This window comes from Rhamphochromis longiceps, linkage group LG9 (genome assembly GCF_057381845.1).
Source record: "Rhamphochromis longiceps isolate RC_006_pf linkage group LG9, R_longiceps_female_GT1.1, whole genome shotgun sequence".
NCBI lineage: Eukaryota > Metazoa > Chordata > Actinopteri > Cichliformes > Cichlidae > Rhamphochromis > Rhamphochromis longiceps.
The window spans coordinates 27210864-27234408 of NC_140565.1; the positions used below are offsets into that span (position 1 = coordinate 27210864).

At 40.6% G+C, this 23545-nt stretch overlaps 1 protein-coding gene and 1 long non-coding RNA gene across 2 annotated transcripts in view; one reads left to right on the forward strand and one right to left on the reverse strand.

The window, feature by feature from the left end:
• Positions 1–23545, reverse strand: part of tmtopsb (teleost multiple tissue opsin b) — a 49938-nt gene that overhangs the window by 3148 nt on the left and 23245 nt on the right. Inside the window, exon 3 of the mRNA XM_085419115.1 lies at positions 10704–10937. Coding sequence (XP_085275241.1) covers positions 10704–10937 — 234 coding nt within the window. The remainder of the gene's footprint in view (positions 1–10703; positions 10938–23545) is intronic.
• On the forward strand, positions 18459–19384 carry LOC146662469 (uncharacterized). Its single transcript, XR_014913363.1, has 2 exons — positions 18459–18582; positions 19044–19384. It is a non-coding gene; the product is annotated as an uncharacterized LOC146662469 (long non-coding RNA).

Genomic DNA, 23545 nt, shown 5'->3' on the forward strand with positions numbered 1-23545 from the left:
TCCCAGTGTGTTAATCAACTAGAGAGATGTGCCTGGGGGAGAAAAAAAAGAAAATGTTGGTTTGAAAGTAAAACCGCAGAGAAAAAAGAAAAGGAGAGAAGTGGGAAGGAGAAATTGGGGAGGAAGGAGGGCGAGCTGACGTCAGGTGGGATTACAGCTGAGATCAGACACAGACTGGGATCTTATGATGAACTGATGAGTGACCAAATCCTCACCTGCCACTCCAAACCTGTGGGAGTGATTAACACAAATGAACATGTGATACCACCTTGATGTGAAGTGTGGTCTTTAATGCAAGAGACTGGGGTTGGTGGGTGGGAGCGATGATGTGAGGGTTTCACAGTTGGTGGTGTGTTTTTCATCTTCGATGGGCGTCTGCAGCTATTCTTTGCAGTGCAGTGTTGAAAACAAAAGCCAGGCTCATTCAAGGGATTTACTTTATTTTTCAGACGTATGAAATAACACCTGGCAGTGTTAATAAACATGCTCAATATCATCATTTCTATTGTGCAGAAGTTCTGGTGGTATACAGCAAATAGGAGTTTGCAAAAGGTAAATAAATAGACAGTCGTTTTATTATTTCAAGACAAACTGGAAAATCTATTAAACCTCTAGAGTTTGTGCTGTGCTGGAAAGGTGTTCACAAGAATAGAGCCCACATTTATGATTCCAAGAGGAACTTATTTATTAACTTATTTCAGTCATGTATACTGTTAAAACCTCTGATGCTCGTATTAATGTGGCCAGAGTTTCAAATAATGAAGTAAAAATGCAAACAAACCCTATAACTCCAAAACTTTAAATACTCCAAACACTATGCTACTTTTTCCTGAAGAGATATGTGGCCCTCACAGCACACCAGAAAACATTAGTAAAAACTGGCATTAGTAATACTAATCCATACATTGAAACACTTAAAAGGGACGATTTTCTGCTGAATAAGTACTTTTAATTATTTATGTACAGTTGGCCAGTCATACATTTTATCTGTAGGTGTTTTTACATTGTTTTATTGCTCAGTGAATAGTTCTACAAAAGAAAAAGAAAATACCTCCAACACACGACATTGGCAGCTAATGTTAAACATTTTGCAGCTCACTATATAGGAAATACTATTTTACAATTCCTCAGCCAGGAAGCAACGCTAAAAGATGAAGACGTCCATACAGAGTGCAGCAAGATGCAGGCAGTGAGCACACAAAAAGAATAAAATGCATGTTGTACAAAATCATGAAAAGGTCCAATTTACCTTGGTATACTGTGGAGGAAGGTTTTTTTTTTTGTGTGATTGCCCTATTCACAAAATGTTGTTGTCTCCACTAAACTATGACATCATTGTGGATATTAAAAGCAATAAAAACGCTTGGAAAAAACAGACCTGCTTGTGTGGTAGCCTGCTTACATGCTGATGGTGGTTATATTGATTTCTTTATTTGATTTCTCTCAGCTTTGGTAACTCTGGTGAAATGGACTGCATCACAAAGAGAGACTGAAAACGTAGCTGTGTGGCCAGTCTTCTGGAAACAGACACAAGTGATCAGTGCTGCATGTGTCCAGTTGTTTCATATCTACATGATTTCACCTCTGCGCTGCGGTCGGCCCCCGTGAACTGTCTTTATGTGTAGTTTCTGTGTTCGTTCATCTCCTGTGTCTCCCCAATCAGTCGTGTCTCCTTGTCAAGTCCGCGTCTCCATGTCTGTCTCCTGTTTCCTGCTTTATTTTGATAGTCCCTGTCCTGTGTGTGTGGTGTATTCTGCTTTGCTTCCTTTGTCTCTTTATGTTTAATTAGTCCCAGCTGTGTTTCCCTCATCCTCGTTGCTCCCTGTGCTTTCCTTTGCTCTTTGTTGTGTCTCCTCCATATTCCTAGTTATCCTCACTCCTAGTTTAAAGTTCCTAGTTTCCCAGTGTCTTAGTTCCCTCGTGAACCTTGCAAATGGTTTCTGAAGTACAAACACAGATGGCCTATTAAAGTAAATTAAGTACATAATGTCAGATAAAAAATATGTAACAGCCTCCAGCCTGAATTTGTTAAAAAAAATCAAAGAGCTGTGTGCAAAGTTATATTCAGTTACATCATCGTTAGCTATAGAACAAAGGAAGCTCCCTGAAGATTGTTTCTAATGTAACTGAAATAAGACTTTAGTCCACTGTATTTTTGTCCATTATATGATAAGTTTAGAGTGTGGTAAGGTGGATAAATATTGAATTTTTGATGCGTTCGCCTGGAAAGACGATTATAAGAAGAGCGTGCCCATATGGAAAAGAAATAGTAAAACCTTATAAAAGACTTGCATAAGATGTGGCCTACTTCATATAGTGAATATAAGGCTTATATGATTTACTCATGAAAGTGGCCACTTTCTCATTACTTTCATATATTATTTTAGTAAAACATACAAGTTTCATTTATATAATTTTTCAGGGGATCTTATATCTGTTTTCACTCTTGTATGCTTTTCATATAAGTTTCACACAAGACAGATACAAACTTTATAAGATTTATATATATCTTTTCCATATGGGTGGGGCTGCTTTTGTTTTGGTGAGCCTACAACAGAAGACAGTAAAGCTCTTTGTTTGTAATGTAAGAAGTGGGTTTTTTTTCTTATTATAATTGTGGGCTGAGTACTTTTATGCGCTTGACACAATTAACTAACCACAGTGTGGCAACTCTAAATCAGCAATATTAAGATTTCTTCTTAACTGAAAGCACATGTGCTTTTAGCATCAAATCAAGCCAAAATCATGTCTGTTAAGTTTTAAAAAAGAAATTGGTTAAATATACCGCTGCTTTAATGTGTAATCAACTGAATATTGTAGCTAATAAAGATGAGGCTTTTTTGGAAATGTTTGATTTCAGGGCATGAGAAGTAACCACAATGTAACAGCCAATAAAAAGAATTTCAAACACATAATGAAACATCACGTTACACATGGAATGTCTTAAGAGAAATCCTCGAGGCAGGTTTGTCTGTCTTGTGACTGATAAATAGCTAGTGACCATCGCTTGTGACTAATAGATTTTATCTTGCTCTGAATTGGAGATTGCTATACATGCATTTATTTCGTCACGCTTGGATTATTGTAATTTGCTGTTTATGTGTCTAAGCAAAGGTTCTCTGGATCGTCTGCAGGTTGTGCAAAACGCTGCAGCTAGACTTTTGACAAAATCCTCCAAGTACTCACATGTGACACCGTTGTTATCTCAGTTACACTGGCTTCCTGTTAAATTTAGAGTCAATTTTAAGATCCTGGTCTTGACCTACAGAGCTGTGCACGGACTGGCACCTGCCTACATCTTTGATCTGCTACAGCCCTATGTCCCTAGCAGGTCTTTGAGGTCATCTGATCAGGGCTTACTTGCTTTAAAAAATACTAAGAGGAGGACTAGAGGTGATAGAGCTTTTGCCACTGTGGCCCCGAGACTGTGGAACTCTCTCCCCCAAACATTAAGAACTGCGGACTCAGTAGCTGTTTTAAAAAAAAACAACTCAAAACTCACCTTTTTAAAACTACTTTTGGTTAATTTTTTGCCTGTTTTATTTTCTCTTTTTATGACTTGTAATGTGCAGCACTTTGTGATTCTGTCTTGAAAGGTGCTATATAAATAAAAATGTATTTATTTATTTATTTAAGGTGGTGAAGGCTGAAATATTGAGAGCTTCAAAATCAAGATGGTTGCCAATGACGATAGCTTAATACATCACTCTACGGATATAACAGATCTTTATAAAAAAAAAAAACCTGATGATGATTCATTCAACATTCTCAGTAATCCTGTAAGGTCAAATTGTTCATGAGTCACGAGCCACTCAGTCCACAGTGTTTTGCAGCACAAAATATCTTGGTGGAGAATTCAGGGGAGAGTCCAAACATACACCACCCTCTCCAAAATAAACAAGCTACCAAGCAGCTGGTCTCTTTGGGATGGAACTGGCTTTGGGCTCCACATTTGTAGTTCAACTAGGGGCGTCAATTACATTAAAACATCATAATTCCTCATTTTATGGCATTTGGCACTGGAGTAAAAAGCATTTTTCTTACACATGATGAATTTGAATTATAAGGAAGAATAGAATATAAGTATTCAAGTCTAATTTCCTATACATTGTACTTACTTTCAATATTTAGTTGAAATATTGGAAAAAAAAAAACATACAGTGGGTAGGAAATATGCACTTGCTTAGATGAAATGTAACAGAAATATAAAAGATAGTGTTAAACAGCCAACATATAAAAAGTAAATAAGATGCTCATTACATTGTCTGTATAAACTGGGCTGGAAAAAGTAGCAGCTGAGGTCCGGGTCGTGAATCTGCACAGCGCTTAAAGTCTTCAACTCGCCTCAACACATTGCTGCCATAGTTATGGGCTGGGAGGAACTGAAGACTGAAAGCGCCACACAGTGCGGCCTCCCACATGGCCTCCCGAGAGCTTATCCGAAGTCTTGAAAGTTCAGTTAGTTGCTTAATCGTCACATACAAACCCTAAAAACTTTACCGTCGTAATATGTCAGCCATCAAAGACGGTTTAAATGTCTCACGAGCTCAAAAGTGACAACTTCAGCACCTGAACGACAGGCAGAGGCAGCAGATAAAAACAGACAGAGGCAGATAAAAGACTGTTTGCGTGAACGTATGAGAGAGAGGAAAAAAGGAAAAGGTCACCACGGCACTGTGTCGCTCCCTGATAGTAACATGCTAATCAAAATCAAAGCCACGCTACCTTTGCAAGATTAAAAAGAACTTCATCCTTTACTCCTCCTGCCCATCACCTTTCTCTTTCCCACCTTTCCTTCATCTTAATGTCTTGTATACTTTTCCAACTTCTACTATATTTCTGACATTTCTTCTTCACTGCCAGTCTAACAAATTTTCATTTCATTCCTTCTTTCTTGAAAAAAGTTTCTTCATTTTCCTCCCCTCTTTTAACATCCATCCTCCAGCCTTTACGTCCAGCTTCCTCATTACAGTTATTTCTCCTGTCCTCCCTTCCTCACCTTGGATTTTTTTCTGTTTTCCCCTTTTCCTGTGTCATTTTCCATTTCCTTCTGTAATTTTTTTTACCTGCCTTCTTTTACTCTTTCATCCTTAATCTAACCTTGCATATTATTTCCTTTTTCCCGGTCAAGTTTAGCTTTTTCCTCCACCCAATCAACACGTTTGAATACCTCATATTCCCCTCATTTTTTCTTATGATTCATCGAGATGTCACAAGGTATTAAAAAGAAATAATTTTGTTGAGCTCTGGAGGTCACCGCTCATGAAAATGTAACACGGGGCATCTGAATCCTGTCAAAAACCATCCTGCCGTGACAGATTAACACATTAAAAAAAAACGCCTTGCGTCACTATACAAAGTACCATCAGAAAACATCAAACGATAGCTGAATTTAAAAATGCATATATCACAGATGACAGGATATGACGGAAAGAAAATTTTGCAAGAATACAAATGGATGAGATACGTTACGTTGATTTTGATGTAATTTGGCTGTTTTTCTGAGCTTGTTTTTTGAGTAAAAAAGGAGAAAAATATGTTTTAAAATTTAAATTACTGTGAGAAACTACTGAGTGGTTGTTAGGACTGTCATCACTCCTCCTGCTCAGCACTTTATTAGAAGGTTCCACTCTTGGAAAGAAATTGGCAAGAACAGCGTGAATCCAAAGACACAACTGGCTTTGTGTCAGCAGTTTGCACTCTTCCTGGTGTTGCTGTGAAGGTGTGAGGAAAGTTTTCTTGGCAGAATTTGTGCCCTTTAACACCAGTGATTTGAATACCACAATGTGAATGTCACTGCTGATTATACACAGCATTATTATGCTGGCTTGCTGCAGCATAATAATGCACCATATTACAAAGGAAAAATCCATCCATCCATTCCGTTTATCCTTTTCAGGGTCGTGGGGGTCGCTGGAGCCTATCCCAGCTGTCATAGGGCGAGAGGCAGGGTACACCCTGGACAGGTCGCCAGTCTGTCGCAGGGCTAACACACAGGGACAGACAACCATTCGCACTCACATTCACTCCTGCATTCACACCTATGAGCAATTTGGATTAATCAATTAACCTATTCCCACTATGGAAAAATCCAGTTTGGCTAAAATAACAGGCTTCTCTAGTCACCCAGACAGTTCTCACTCCCAAGATGTATGCTGAGATTTTGTCAAAGCCACGGGCATAAAGATATATATAACATCAGGTGTTGTAAACGCTTGTATCCATTCTTCCTACTATATGCCATTTTTCTTGGGAAACAATCCAGGTAATAAAAATGATTAAAATGGGGAAATGAGTGCACCTGAAAGGTGGGAACAGCCAATGTTTCAGTTAAGTCTCTCTCCATTTGTTTGTACATCCATTTGTTTTGTTTTGTCATTCTCACACCCCACTGTATTTTGGTTTAAACAGAACTGAATAAATAAACTTTTTTTCTTTTTTTTGAGTTACAGGGAGGCTGGAGCCTATCCAGGCTGTCTGTCGCTGCCTCTTAAGTTCCAAAACAGAAAAATAGTCCACGAAAAGGCCGTGGGTGGCAACAGGTGGTTTGTTTCAGAACACACTTCTGACTTCTTTGAAAATATATGGCGTTTATTTCATGGTAAAATACAAAGAAAAAAATCAACCCAATAATGTCTTACAACTTAAACATAAACGAAAGTTAATTTGATTATATTTCAAAAAGTGGTCAACAAATCATTTTAAACCCTCGTCCCAACTGACATTTGTTAAACAAACAAAAAAAAAAACATTTCCACCACACCCCCTAGTGTGCTCTTAATCCCTTAATTAATGGGAGGGTCCAAAAGTTACCAAACTAACCACTTTTCCAAAACTTTCCCAAAAGTAAAATTAATTACAGACTGACAAAGCAAACTATGATATTCTTATTGTATTAAAGAAAAATCAAAAATGGATACAAATTATGTTTCATAAAAATTCAACAAAAATGGCCACAACACTGTCCTAGGGTAAGAGACCAGGCGCATACTTACAAGTCACTAGTGGCTGGGCTAATGCAGAGTGATGGACAGCCACTTACACCCACATGTACACGTACAGCCAAATTAGACCAGAGCCATACTGATATATCAGTCATATGTGTCAATATTTATACCAGCTGATGAATGAAACTTCAATAAGTAAAGCGGAGGGAGCAGAAACACCTTTCACGCATGTTTTGAGTTTTGACACTGCATAGTTTGTCCACTAAAGGACACTCTGCTCAGATGGGCTGGTTGTTGCAGGGCGTAAAAGACTAATTCATAACTTGCTCTGAGAATTATAAACAAGATTATTTTTAAGCTTCATTGTCATCAGTTTTGTGAGGATGAGTAAATAACTATACATAACAAATGTTTGGGAAATATGTTTTGTGTGTCTGAAAGCAAATAAATATAAAAAAAATACTCGATATTGTCTAGTATCAGTCTAAAAACTCCCACATTGGTCGGGCTCTAATTTAGAATCCCCATAAACCTAACAAGCATGTCGTAGTACTCTAGGAGAAGGCTGGAGCGCTTGGGGAAACTTCTACAGGAAACTCTACACAGAAAGACACCCCTCCCACCCCCCGACAAGTTCGCAGATCTGAACCAAGTGCTGAGGCAAGAGTACTGATCACCGCATCACTTATGTTTTTCCCTTACTCAGTAAGGCAGGAAGATGAGTCCCAGGTGGACTCTTGCTTTAGATGTCAAATGCCCAGCATCCACCTGACATGACCTCCTCAGGAGAGGTCGTCAGGAGAGAAGTCTGACTGGAATGGTACACCTGTCAATCTACAATTCAGGTGTCCTAAGATGAACTCAGAAAGGACACGAACCTCCCCTGAAGAACAAGAAGGGCAAAAACCTGCTTGCTCTTGATTTCCAGTATGAATATGAATGAATGAATATGAATGCAGTGGATAAATCTGCAGAAATTATGCGATGCAATCATGTCTACATGGGGCAGAAGCTCAAAGGAATCTTTCTAATGACTTGTAGAGGTAAAAAAGAAAAAAGAAAGTAGATTTTACCCAGTATCATTGTTTAGATGAACTTTTGACAACTGTGATAAGGTTTTAAGGTTTACTGACATAACAGGAGAAACCATAGAAACCATCGTTTTTTTCTCACTGTAATAAAAATAATTGCGTAAAGCCATCCTCTGTGTGCTGATCTGATTTGTTTGCAGTCATTAAATTAATCTGCTAATGACTGCTTTAAAGATTTATCTACAGTGAAATTGCTAAAAAGCACCTTGAAGTTTGATCTGCTGTCATTTAGGAACAGCAGTAACATCAACTAGATTTTCCATCGTCCGTAAATGTCACTGATGTGTATCACAACTGAACAGCGGGGCGAGGTGGGGGTGTTTTATGACTTTGACACCGTTAGAGTAATGTCAGCTCTGTCTTTGTCTGCGCTGCGTCTTCATGTGTGTTCTAGCTGAATATGTAAAGAAAGAGACAGCAAAGGGTGAGAGGACGTCTGCTTGCTTTCTCCACAAGTGTAAATCCTATATTTCTTTAGTCACTGGATTTTTGCATAGAAACCTTTTGATACTCTGACAATTGAATGTTCTCATTTTTTTTTCCAAGCAGCATATTAATGGACAGAGCATCAGTCCTTACTGTGTGCAAGCATACATCACTGTAAATCACTGCATTTCACCTGCTTTGGTACTAACGAAAGTGAAAACGGGTGCACTGGAGAGGCAACAAACAGGCGACTCCCAAAAAGTGATTTTTCTAAAGAACAGCACAACAGAGAGGCCTCCCAGTGGCGTCCGCTCTGTTCACAAATAAGAGCAAAAATGAGGTGTAAGAACATTTTGTCCAATTTAAATACAGCACTGTTTTGTTCTCTAACAGATCATTATGAGCCTTTGGTAGGGACAGTGGCTGATATTCAGATTATTAACAAGAAAATATTTAACTTTTATTGTTGCCTCTGGTTGAGAAGTTTATGGATTTAATTGGAGTCAGAGCTGATACAAATGGCTTCTGGCAACGCTCGGTTAAATCAGCAAATCCACTGAACAATCAGCTGCTATGTAATATTTTTGTTTAGCTAAAAAAAAAAATATCAAGGAGAGATAAAAAGATAATAGATTATTTTGCCTTGAAGATGGAGCAAGTGATGTTTTGCTCATATAAAGCCACAATTCTAAAGCCTGCATATGGCAGTTCAAAGATGAGTTTCTTTGAATGTCAGTGGAAGATGCAAACAAAGATGACGCTGCCTTGATGGTCGGCATGTAGAACGCAAAACTGAGAAAATGAATGTCCTTGAGAACTGTGCAACAAAAAAACCAAAATGACAATTGACTGCACTCCTAGAAAAGTTGCAAAGAAGCATTAACAGTGCAGTAAACCTTAAACAACCAGCAGTGAGCAACTGCAATATGAAGTTGAACCAGTCTTAATAACTACACCCAGTCAGCCATCAAGACAAGCTGAACTCTCTGTTTTAAGCATTCTTTAAGCTATCTCAATAAAAAACATCCACCCTCCAATTGTCATCCATATTTTATGAAAACCCATAAATTTACCAATAGCCTCAGAATAACAACGGTATGATCTTTGGAGAAGGTCAGAAGGATGTAGTGTCCTTTACATGCCTTTTATTATGTTTGCACTGTGTGTTTCTTTCTAAGATATCATTGATTTTTAAAGTTGTCCCTGTCAAACAAAGCACCTCTCTGTTCTTGTTCTCATGCCGCGTAGTGCTCATGCATTGAAAATGTCTGCAAATCCTCAGATTGTGGTAGTATATGTGCATTGTCAAGTGAATGCAAGTCAGCTGGTTGGAGTTTGAGGGTGCAGCTGTCTCTGGAACCGGCTGGCCATTAGTGATAATGTTTTCCCCTACTACTCACCAACGTTGCTTCTGGAATGACCTAAGGGAAGCTCCTCAGGGACATTGTGAGTGGAGTTAATTACATCATCAAGTATTATATCAGATTAAACTTGCAAACCATGTGACAGACTAGAAGAAGACTCAATCTCACTGTTTAAAAAGGTTCTTACTCAATTTATTACCCTCTAAATGTTAAATGTATACATCTCTTTTACTCTGTGTAAATGACATTAAGCCAGTGCTGTGAGAAAATTTTTTGCCCCTTTCTTGGTTTTGAAAACACCTAAATTTTATGGTTCCAGCTTTTAAATGTAATGTAATGTAAACAATCTCGTCTGCCTTTCAGTAATTTTGATAAATCTAGAAATTTGCGCTGTTGGTTGAACCAAGCAAACATTGAAAAGGTGTCATTTTGAGCTTAGAGTAGACTCAGTTAAACCATTTGTGCCATCAATCAGAGCTGTGAAATCACAATTTAGTTTAGATATAGCTTCCAGGTGTGAAAAGAGTCTCTGTAAAAGGGTCAAATGTTTAATTTTTCATTTTGTCACAGAAAAACTGCTTTCGGTTTGGTTTAATTATAGGTAGGAAGGAAGGGCCACACAACATCCATTTGGGTAGTTACCCGCGTTTATGTCTGCATAAATTAGGTACCATAAACTGTATGCTTATATCTCCAACACTAACTAATCCAAACAAGATGTAGACAACCTTAAATGAATTATGATGGATCTACAGTTATAAAAGAGATGCTGCCTTTTCTACTGTAAGCATGTTTTAGAATAAAACTGAAGAGATGTTGAGAGAGAGTGATGTTTGCAAAAAAGTCATTAAGACAAATAAAGAGCACTAACCCACCTGTTTGTTCATGAATATGTAGATAAAGGGATTGATGACAGTGGACAATTTGGCCAGCAGTGACGGCATGATGGTCGCCTCTGGGGTCAAAAGATCATGCGGGCCGAAGGTTGCAAGCAGAGCTGCCACACCATAGGGCAGCCAGCAGACCAGGTAGCATACCACCATTGTGACAACCATCACCAGCACCCGCTGTTCTCTGCGACGGGTCACCACTGAACTCACGCTGCGGACCTGACAAAGAGGAAAAGACACTTTACTGATCTACTGTCATGATGCCAAAAAAAAAAAAAACCAGACAAAAAAACAGTGGTGCTGCAATTTCAGCAGCTTGTAGACTTTTCTCCCCCAACAGTGGCATTAATCTCTGCTTTATTATTCCCTATGTCTGTGCCCCCCTGACCAGTTATAAAGCTGCCATACCTCCCCTCCAAAAGCACAACTCAGAGCTGACTTGTGTAAAAACACACCTTAAACCAGAATGCAAACATTAGTTTTCAAAAACCAAAACACCTGATGCACAATAACCTAAGACCATAAATGCAGACAGCAGCACGTCAAATAATTCAATCAATTGGCGGGACCCACAGAGGCCTAGAGCAGTAAAAGCAATATTCTTTTAGCAACAACAGAGACTAATCTGTATGATTTAATACGCTGGAAATCATAAATAAATAATTTCTATCATACATAAAAGATGCGATTTTACTCAGGTAAGAAAAGAAAAAGGAGAAAACATCATAAAAAGTTACTTTTGTCTTTTTTCCCCATTTAATTTTCATCAAACTGAATTTTCAAGGTGGGTTTACAAACTCACAAGAAAAGAAAGAAGACGTCCTCAGACAGAGTGCTTGGAGATCAGTAAGAATTTTATTTAATCTAATGAATAATTAAGTGTTCATATTCTTCTCAGTATCTAGATTTATACTTATTTTGTTGATGAAACCTTTAAAAAAAAAAACACAGGTATGGCTTTCTTGTGTTAGTGAGTTTATGACGTTATCAGTTAATGCCGGTGAACGCTTTAGTCACTGGGATTAAATCAGAACTGAAGCATTGTCTGTGCTGTTAAATGTTAAATGGACAAACATTAAATACTGGTCTCTTGTGGCATGTAATTAATTTAAACATGGACGTCATCCAACATGTCAACTACTTCCAGGTTTAAACATGCACTTGGCACGCACTGGTTTGTATTACAGACAACAAACATGCACTTGTGTTTAGGCACTTGTGCTTGTTTCCATTATGTGTCAACTGTTGAAATTTCAAGTAAAAAAATGAACATTTGGAGAACAAAATCACATCTTCCACATTACTCTCAGCAAACTGTAGCCTCTCAATCCATGTGACAGCTGCTGTGTCACCTTTACCCCCTGAAGCACATTTTTAAGGCAGAGTGTGCTAGAAAAACTAAGATATGTTTGGACATGTGACAGCATCAGGTCAGACATAGCGCACAAAGTGTCACACGATCAAGGACATGTTCCATCACATTGCTGGGTTGACGGTTGGAGTTTGCATACAAGCAGAATGTGTGAGCATCTCTAGCTTTTCTTTGGAAATGATGAATCTGAACTAAGTTATAGATGTTAAGTAGAATGATAAGTAAAACATGGGCGTCAAAGGCTCCTGTACACAGCAGTGGACAGAAGCTCAAGACTTTCCCTGATGAGTTTCTGCAGGAATCAAAATCTCATCAGTACTAAGCTGAACAAACATTTGCCATATTTCATGCCTGAGAGATTTAAAGCATGTCCTACAGACCTCATCTGGTTGAAAGAAGAGTACATCTGGATCTTCTCTGTAAATAAATATTGTCTAATGTTATGAATATAAATGATTTTTAGTTAGTTAGTTTGAACTAGTCTCAAAGTAAAAAGTGTTTGTACTGTGGCACAAAGGGCAAAATTGCAATTCAGCCCTTCTGGTCATTTGTCCCAGGCAAAAGCAATTCAACAAGCAGTCTATGCATCCGTAATTCCTGAATGGAAGGAAAGTCCAGACCTTACTGTCCAATATACTGAAGGAGCTGAAGGATGAATGAGATTAAATGTGTACAGTTGTATGCAGAGCAGAAGGTTCAGTCTGCATCCTGAATCTTAAGTCTGCAACTCTTCACAAGGAGGAGATGAAAAGTTCTTGCCAGCCCATAAAACTGCAACTCTAGGCAGCACAATGTTCTCATCATTTCCTAATCAAATAGATCAGTTTTTATGGACATCAACTTCATTTTTATAAAATCACCTAAGAGATGACAGCACGGGGATAGAAAAAAGTATTATTAAGCAAGCTTTGCGTAAACCAGAGGGACAGATGCAGAAAGGAGTGGAGTAGTCAGATTACCAGATAAATAAAACTGTCTAGAGGCAAAATGTACAGCTCTGTGAAAAAGCATTCTTCTTAGTTTTTATATTTCAGATAATTAAGCAAAATTTAATATTAGACAAAGATAACCTGGGTAAATCCAAAATAAAGTTTTAAAATGATGATTTCATTTATTAAGGGGGAAAAAAGCCATCCAAACCTACCTGGTGCTGTGTGGAAAAGTAATTGCCCCTTAACCCTAATGACTGGCTCTGCTACCCTTGGCAACAAGAACTGCAATCAAGGAATTTGAATTAACTGACAATGAGTTTTTTGACTAATGTACCCCAAAACTTTCATTTTGTTTTTTTGTCCTGCTGCCGAACCCAAGCACCATCGAGCCTCAGGACATAAACCAGACATTATCCAGCCCCAGACTATCACACTACCACCACCATGTTTGGTATGATTTTCTTTTTATGAAATGCTGTTAGTTAGATTTTTTTGGAAGGCTTAATTTCTGTAACAGATTAAACTTTTTCTCATCAGTCCACAGGATATTTTCTGTGAGTCTTTCTGTTCATCTTGGTTAACGGTGGCTTTCACCTTGGATCTCTTTCTTATTGTTGAATCATGAACTCTGACCTTAACCAAGGCAGCTAATGCCTGCAGTTCTGTAGATGTTATTCTGTTGCTCATTTAACTGCATTTTGCATTTACTCGGGTCACCATTGTCTAACATCAAACTTTGTTTGATGATGTGAAACATTTAAAAGCGAGAAATACTCAGTGCTATTGAATATTCTGACCTCACATTTAGTCCTATTTTGGTAATATAAATTATTACAAAAATTCCAACTTAAAGGGGTCAACTTCAAGGGGAGGTATTAGATTTAAATTATTTGCTCTAATTGCATTGGTGGATGCTTAAATTAAACATAGATTAAAGATGGTTTAAACAGGTTTAAGCAGAGATGGATAAACTCGCAAAAAATAAGGTCAGCCAAAAGCTTAGGCTTTGTGTTCTGACCTAAATGCTTTAATTTAATAGTTTAATTCTTAAAACATTAGCTCAATTTTTTGCTAAAGAATTGGAGACAAATAAATGAATTGAATTGAAATAGTGTGCAGACTTGTTCCCCCTTTTAGAAAGACAAAAATATATTAAATGGTGCAGCCACCATTTAAAGTGCATGACTATTAAATTTTATCAAAATTATTTCGCATCACATCAAACTTTGGCAACTGTTTAATACATCTCATAAGCTGAGGGTTACATTAAGAAAGCTCCTTTTAAAGTCCTAATGGTAGTTATACAGAATCTCCTCGAAAAGACAACCCACGGTGAAATTTCCTGTCTGTTTCACCAGTTCCAAAGTATTAAATTTAACCATATTAGTAAGACTGTTACACATAAAGCAAGCCAATGGTTTGAACTTCCTTTCATTTTCAGTCTAAGAGTGGTGAGGTTACTCGAGGCTGTCACTCTGTTTAAAGTCATCAAGGTTGCAAAGAAGGTCTAAAAGGTCAGGGACAAGGGCACAGAGTTCCACAGGAGGCAACAGTAATGTTGCTTTTTCCACTCACTGGGGAGAAAGCTGTCGCATCCCATGTCAATTACAGTTTTGCAGACTGAGTCTGAGTTGCTCACCTTAACAGTGAATGACTTGCAAAACAGCTCTACCTGCTCTATCTGCAAAGCTTCTGCTGAGGTGTTTTTCAATGCTGCTACCAAACCACTCCTATAACCTGCTATTACTGGAGGGATCTTCTCTTTTGGTCATTTGTTTACATTCAGTGCCAGTACGTACACTCTACTCTTTCATCGCTATGTTTGTCATTTTAGCTTATTTTAAAGCCTCCTTTCTACTTTCTTTTTCAGTCCTGACTGGTAATCATGGGTACCTACTACTCTTTTTCTTGTCTCTTCATTCTGAATAAGAGAAAAAACTGGAATCCAATAGCTTTATTTGCACTCAATAGCCAATTCTTGCCTTCTGCTGGAGGCCTCTCTATCGGTTGTGTTAAATGAAGAGAAACAAACATATCTTTCATTTCGTTTTCTCCTTTCTTTCTCAGCTACTCCCATCTCTCTCACTGACACAGCCACATAGACATCTCCAGCTAGTCTGTGGAGATGCATTTCATCGCCTTCCTCTCGTCAGTCATGTGTCACATTGTGCTTTTTGTTTTTGTTTGATTTGAGGTGCAATATAACTTTATTCTCATAGGATGTCAATCAAAATTTGATCCAAGATGATCGTCATGGGTTTTTTTTTCAAGCTAAAATAATTGTGCTTGCCTTTGCATGTTTGCAGACTGAGATTCGGAGTCATTTTTAGTAGTAGCACCTGTAGTATCAGTTTATAAACCTGTGCATCAGCAATCAACCAAAAGTAACCTAATAATAGAATAAAATCTATATAGGCAGAAAACAACAAGTACATTTAAAACAATATATTGATATATATCATTATGATAATTAATGCATAAAGATTTGATGACAAGTCTTTGTGGTACTTCACACACAAAAGCTCCGTCAGCTGAAAATTATACACCAGGTTCTTGCAGTACACGTATTCTTAAAGAAGCTTTAAGGCTAAGAAACAGAAACATTTTAATAAATATGTTTGAAATCTCTGACGGGCCCCATCAATAAAACAGATACTTTGCTGACTTTGTTTTTCTGCCAGTGAATGGGAGTAGTGCATTTCAGTAGATTCTCATTTTTTTTCAAGGTTTAACATATCAGCTGTCAGTGTTGTGTGCTGCAATAGAAAAGAGCGAAGTGTTTACAGAACCAGGATGCTGTGTTTGTTAAACCAAGAGCGGTTTAGTTATGAGATTGTTTTAGAATGGGGAACACTTTCTGATTAATTTCACTTAATTTAGCTACTTGGGGATTAAACTATTTTTATTACATATTATCAGGCACATTAAGACTATGAAGGGAGAATGATGGTTTTTGTTCTTTAATTAGTGGCAAAATTAACCAGCTTTAAACCGCATCTTTAGCCACTTTGTTAGCAGTTTGTCTTTAAAAAAAACACATTTATTCATATAATTATGTAGCTTAATCTGTGAAAAATGCCACAGATAATACAGTTTGACTGGCATTAAACGGTATTTCTGCACCAACAAGGTGATTCCCAAAGAACTATTGGTTATTGTCCACTTGACATCTCTCAACATGGTGTGGAGAGAGTTTAAAGAAGTCTGAAGAAATTGAGTGGAAGCTCTGTCATGGTTAGGGGCTGCATTTCAGCCAGTGGTACTGGCGATACTGGAAAATTGAAAGAATTATGAACATAGAAAAGGCCTGCCATGCAATACCAACTGGCAACAGAATTTGCCTCCCCAGATTTCAACATTATTAAAGCAGTGTTGGATCATCTTGACAGATAAGAGAATAAAAAGCAGGCAATATCCAAAAAAAGAGCTTTGAATGCATCACACCAGTTGCACCTTGCTGCTGTCTGTGAAGGTTGTATGACGTCACATCAGTCACACAGGTTAGAAACGCGCTGCTGTCACACCCGTCACACTGCCCGTCACACCTGTCACACCGTGCTGCCTGCGCGGTTTAACTGGCAGCTCGGTTTAACGGGTATTACAGTTTCATGGGTAGTGTGTTTTTATAGGCAGCGCGGTTTAACGGGCAGCGCGGTTTAACGGGTAGCGCGGTTTTACGGGTAGCGCGGTTTCACGGGCAGCATGATTTCACGGGTAGTGTGTTTTCATAGACAGCGCGGTTTCACGGGCAGCGCGGTTTCATGGGCAGCATGGTTTCACGGGTACCACACTGTCATGGGTAGCGCGGTTTGTCACACCTGTCAAACTGCGCTGTCTATGAAGGGGTATGTTGTTCGTGTGAACTGACCATGTGAGATCCTCTGCCAGATGTACAGCTAGGAAACGGAAGCTGTTCAATCTTTCCACAGCAGCGCTGTTGATGGTGATCGGGTATGTGCTTTACTACACCTCTAGAAGGTCATGGGTGACTGTGGCTCATGGGGTTGAGAAGCGCATCTGTAACTGGAAGGTCGCCGGTTCGATCCCCGGGCTCTCTGTCCTGGTCGTTGTGTCCTTGGGCAAGACACTTTACCCTACCGCCTACTGGTGCTGGCCAGAGGGGCCGATGGCGAGATATGGCAGCCTCGCTTCTGTCAGTCTGCCCCAGGGCAGCTGTGGCTACAACTGTAGCTGCCTCCACCAGTGAGTGAATATTCATTCGCTCACTGTAAAGTGCTTTGGGTGCCTTGAAAAGCGCTACATATAAATCCAATCCATTATTATCATTAGAAGTCCACTATCATCTCTTCTGTTTTTGTGACATTGAGGGTGAGATGGTTCTCTTAGCAATAAAGTTTAAAGGCACTGAGATCCTCCTTCACAATAAAATAAGAGATACTAGTGGCCGTGCAGTCGTAGGTGTAGAGTGAGGACAGGAGAGAGCTCAGTATACACCCCTCACGTAACAACGCGCTGCCATCTGCAAAGGCTGCGTAACATCATACCAGTGACATCGGATACACAGGTCACACCTCGCTGCGGTCATACCCGTCACACTGCGCTGCGTGACGTAACACTGTGCTGTCTATGAAGGTGTATGCTGTTTGTGTGAACTGACCATGTGAGAGCCTCTGCCAGATGTACAGCTAGGAAACGGAAGCTGTTCCCTCTTTACACAGCAGTGCCATTGATGGTGATTGGGGTATGTGCTCTTCTACACCTCCAGAAGTCCACTATCATTTCTTCTGGTTTTGTAATATTGAGGGTGAGTGGTAGTCTTATCACTGGAGTAAAAAGGCACTGACATCCTCCTTGTAAACTGTCACCCACCATTGTTGTGTCATCCGCAAACTTGAGAATGAAATTTTAGATTCCAGTGGCCGTGCAGGCGTAGGTGTAGAGTGAGGACAGGAGAGAGTTTAGTATACGCCCCTGACGTAACGCCGCGCTGCCCTCTTCTAAAGCTGCATGACTTCGCACCCGTCACACCGTGCTGCGGGACGTATACAAGTTCAGAATACACCTTTGACGTAACACCACTCTGCCGTCTGCGAAGGCAGAATGGTGTTACACCGCAACATAGCATTCACACCGGTCACCCAGTTCACACTGCGATGCCTCACACCAGTCACACCAGTTGCACCTTGCTGCTGTCTGCGAAGGTTGTTTGACGCCACATCAGTCACACAGATTAGAAACGCGCTGCTGTCACACCCATCACGCTGCCCGTCACACCTGTCACACCGTGCTGCCTGCGCGTTTTAACTGTCAGCTCGGTTTAACGGGTATCACAGTTTCACGGGTAGCGCGTTTTCACGGGTAGCGCGGTTTAATGGGTAGCGCGGTATCAACTACTCCCTGTCACATGACCCACGTCAGCTGATTTGAGGTCCCTCTTCTGATTGGCTCCTCCCACGTCGCGGCAACTCTGAAAACCGGCTGTGGAGGGATACTTCCAGGTTCGACTCCTGCTGTGGCTGTGAGCTTATGGCATTTAGAACGGTGTTGGAAAACAAAGCGTTTTCTCCCCTCAATTCATCTTTAAACTTTAAACTCAGCGGTAAGTGTCCTTAATATCTTTCAACCTTTGGTTGTCAGTAACCAGCCGATCGTTTTCGCGATTAAAAAATGACTTTGTGCGGCAGCGCTCCCACCGCAAGCAGAACTCCGGTTCAAAAACCGCTGTTTTTGAACACTTTTATTTACTTAAGCATGTTAATGGGCTTACTTTGAAACAAAGTGCGATTGAAAGATTATTGTTATGTGTTGCCTTGAATTCGGCTATGCTGTCTGTTAGACAGTTGTTTTTCTTTATTGTTGTTTTTGTATTGTTTGTAGCGAACGCTACTGGAATGTATAGATTAAGCTACGTAGCCAAGATGATTAATGATTTAACTGTTGTACATTGATTGATGATGATTTATGATTTGCATTGTTACCTAGACTTGCAGAAGAATATATTTGTTTACCGGTACACTGAATCGAACTTGATGTGCTAATGGACATTTTTCTGACCTACAGGTCAGGTTTTTTTTCCCCTTTGAATTGATCTTCTTCATATTGAAGTGGCGAGCCGGTAGGACCATTCTTTGTTTTCCCCTCTTTTCCCCCACTTAGCCGTCTTTGGATTACGGACATATTTCCCCCTTGTATGAAGCTGGACCCTAAGGAGGAATACCTTAAAAGTGAACTTTAAAAAGAAAAGGACCAAAAAAAAGGACTCTTAGCAAAAGGACTCTTGCACAGAAAAATCACAGCACTGATTTATTATTTAATTGTGGACATTTACGTTGTGTGTTGTGTTAATTATTTTGTTCCATTTCCCCTTTCCCCTATTTATTCAATATATTTTTGGTACAAGACATTGCAGTTTTTGGTCTCATCATTCACACCATCTGGGCTCCATAAAGAACTATTTCTTCTGCGCGTCAGTCAGTAAATTCATCCATTGACATAAACTAGTCCTTAAATAACTTAGCGTTACACGCGGCTTTACGGGTAGCGCGGTTTAACGGGTAGCGCGGTTTACCGGGTAGCGCGTTTTCACGGGTAGCGCCGTTTAATGGGTAGCGCCGTTTAATGGGTAGCGCCGTTTCATGGGTAGCGCGGTTTTACGGGTAGCGCGGTTTAATGGGTAGCGCGGTTTTACGGGTAGCGCGGTTTACCGGGTAGCGCGGTTTCACGGGCAGCGCGGTTTCACGGGCAGCGCGGTTTCACGGGCAGCGCGGTTTCACGGGCAGCGCGGTTTAACGGGCAGCGCGGTTTCACGGGTACCACACTGTCATGGGTAGCGCGGTTTGTCACACCTGTCAAACTGCGCTGTCTATGAAGGGGTATGTTGTTTGTGTGAACTGACCATGTGAGATTCTCAGCCAGATGTACAGCTAGGAAACGGAAGCTGTTCAATCTTTCCACAGCAGCGCTGTTGATGGTGATCGGGGTTATGCTTTACCACACCTCTAGAAGTCCACTATTATCTCTTCTGTTTTTGTGACATTGAGGGTGAGATGGTACACCCCTGATATAACACCACACTGCCGTCTGCTAAGGCTGAATGACTTAACACCGCGCCACCTTCTGTGAAGGCTGCGTGACTTCGCACCGGTCACACCGCACTGCCGTCACACCGGTCGCACCCTTCATACCACTCAGCCTGACGTAACAAGGTGCTGCTGTCTGCGAAGGTTGCATGACGTCACATCTGCCATATAGATTAGAAACACCCTGCCGTCACACCCGTCACACTGTCCGTCACACCCATCACACCGTGCTGCCTGTGGGGTTTGACTGGCAGCGCGGTTTAAGGGAGAACAGACGCTTTTTGAGTACAACAAATTTCTAGTGCTTGTGTTCACAATCTACATACAACATACAAATTTGACTCGTGCTTCGCTCGAGGCATGTTGGCGTATGACAGGAGGGGCAAACAGTTGCTACCTTCCTGTCTTAGTTCCCATTGCAAAGGTAACACCTTTTTCAAATAGGTGTTGGACAGTCACATCAGCCGGTGGGGTTTTCCTCACTCTTGGAAGTCTCATTGCTGCTCAGTTTGGGGCTTTCACTGTAGTATAAGCTCTCTCTTTCATGTGTAGCATAAACCCAGAGGTCTCAGGTAGATCTAGTGAAGTCTCCAAAGTTTGGATAACTTCCAAGCTGGGAAGCTTCCTATCGACATGACAAATAGAGTCTTTATTCTTAAAGATGACTGACAGTGGCCCTACTCCCTTTGATGCTGTATGATGTATGAGCACGTTTTCACGGGTAGCGCTGTTTCATGGGCAGCATGGTTTCGCGGGTAGCGCAGTGTCACGGGTAGCACAGTTTGTCACTCCCGTCAAACTGCGCTGTCTATGAAGGGGTATGTTGTTCGTGTGAACTGACCATGTGAGATCCTCCGCCAGATGTACAGCTAGGAAACGGAAGCTGTTCAATCTTTCCACAGCAGCGCTGTTGATGGTGATCGGGTATGTGCTTTACTACACCTCTAGAAGGTCATGGGTGACTGTGGCTCATGGGGTTGAGAAGCGCATCTGTAACTGGAAGGTCGCCGGTTCGATCCCCGGGCTCTCTGTCCTGGTCGTTGTGTCCTTGGGCAAGACACTTTACCCTACCGCCTACTGGTGCTGGCCAGAGGGGCCGATGGCGAGATATGGCAGCCTCGCTTCTGTCAGTCTGCCCCAGGGCAGCTGTGGCTACAACTGTAGCTGCCTCCACCAGTGAGTGAATATTCATTCGCTCACTGTAAAGTGCTTTGGGTGCCTTGAAAAGCGCTACATATAAATCCAATCCATTATTATCATTAGAAGTCCACTATCATCTCTTCTGTTTTTGTGACATTGAGGGTGAGATGGTTCTCTTAGCAATAAAGTTTAAAGGCACTGAGATCCTCCTTCACAATAAAATAAGAGATACTAGTGGCCGTGCAGTCGTAGGTGTAGAGTGAGGACAGGAGAGAGCTCAGTATACACCCCTCACGTAACAACGCGCTGCCATCTGCAAAGGCTGCGTAACATCATACCAGTGACATCGGATACACAGGTCACACCTCGCTGCGGTCATACCCGTCACATAATGCTAATGCTAATGCTAAATTGTTTTAAATTACGGGCTCCGAGGTTTCAATAAAACTGTAAAGGATTACAAATGTGGAGTAAAGCAAGCAAAACTCACATTGCTAGCAAAGATGCAGAAGCCTGAAGGAACTCTTCTCCCTCTTCAGTTTCAGTTTCTTCTGCTTGGTATGTGGCTTGAACAAACACACTCAAGAGATTCAATCGCAAAACTAAGGGGATGGCTTTATTTGTTTGTCCTGCAAGTGTGAAAAATACATGCTGTGTAAGCAAGGGATTATCTTAACCCCAGGTAACCTTACGCCTACGCCGCTGTGAGACGACAAACATCAGCACACATACAAGGCAGCAAAGCAAAGCTAAACGCATTCCCCAGCTGATGCCAATCTTCCTCACCGTGAGCATTTTCTCTTGTCTGTCTCCACGGGAAGCTGCATTTTGCTGCGGTTAATTAGAAAACTTGCCAGCGATCCTCACGCAACATTCGATTATAAAATCACCACATCACAACAAAGCTGAGAAAATGATTAGGATCCTTATCAGCTCATTAACCAGAGGGACTATCAGTTCAACTCTTGTTTTAAGATTCTGGCAACAAGTTTGTTTTAATAAATCACTTATCAACTTGGTAATTAGAATGATCGCCACCAGCCGTGAATGAAAGATTTCTAAGTCGCAGAACTAATACATGAAACAAAGAGCTATCTTCCTGCCTTAAGGGCTTACCGTAAATGTCGGGCTATAAGCCGCTACTTTTTGCACAAGCTTTGAACCCTGCGGCTTTTAGTCAGGTGCGGCTTTTCTATGGATTGTCCGTGATTTTTGTCATATCGTAAGACGATTTGTTTTGTTTGTTCCGCTGTTGTACGGCACTACGTTGCCTGGCGGAAGGATCGGGGTTCAAGAGTGGTATGTTAGTCACATGTCCGTCCGCCAGGCAACGTAGTGCCGTACGAAGTAGCGCGAAAAACAAACTTCAAAGTAGCGCTACGCATTCAGCGGGAGGCGTGGATGATGAGCGGCGATAAACTTGCAAGTTATGCCCAAAAAGCAAGTTATGCCCAACTCCACCGGTGGATTCTGACAGCGTGGAAAAGTGTGAAAACATCCACGATCACCAACGGATTTTGAAGGGCTGGACTGCTGCATGATGGAGAGGAGGACACCGCCACGGCCCTTCTGAGGGTGTTCGACTCTGACACTGACAATGAGGATTTCTTTGGTTTTGAAAGTGACAACGAAGGAGAGAAGAAGAGTGGATGACGAAGCCATCCTGAGCCTGTTTGTATCCGACACTGGAGAAGAGGACTTTGGTGGTTTTAGTGCGCAGGAAGAAGAGAAAGATGGTGGTGAATGACTGACTTTTCTTCTTGTTAAAGCCGTGTCACTGCACCTGAGCCTAAAAGGTAGTCCGAATCTATTTTTCTGGTGTGCTGTAGGTTACTGTTATGTACTACATGTGCAAATATGTACCCATAACTTGTTTTTCAAAATATTAATAAAAGGGGTGTGTCTCCAAACAGCCATCTCTTTCCTGACAATTCCCTTTGTGCATATTCTCTTACATATGATAAGTCAACATTGAAACACCTGCGGCTTTTAGTCAGGTGCGGCTAATGTATGTACAAAACAGGATTTTCCCCTGATTTTAGCTTGTGCGGCTAATATTTAGGTGCGCTTTGTAGTCCGGGAAATACGGTACTCTGTAGAAACATGGCTTAATTTAGTGGACAGAAAGAAACAATCTTTCTCAAACTTTCCTCAGTATCTTTCTGTGAAAACAAACTGCATATTGTTCTTTTATTGACCAGCAAAACCAGCAGATCTGATGTGGTTAAGCGAAATGAAAATGTCACTGACTGTTCAGTATAAAAGAAAATTCCCACTGATTGCATCCATTTAGCTTTTTATTACAGAGTGACAGGAAGGATTTATTAGCACACTTTCTCTACC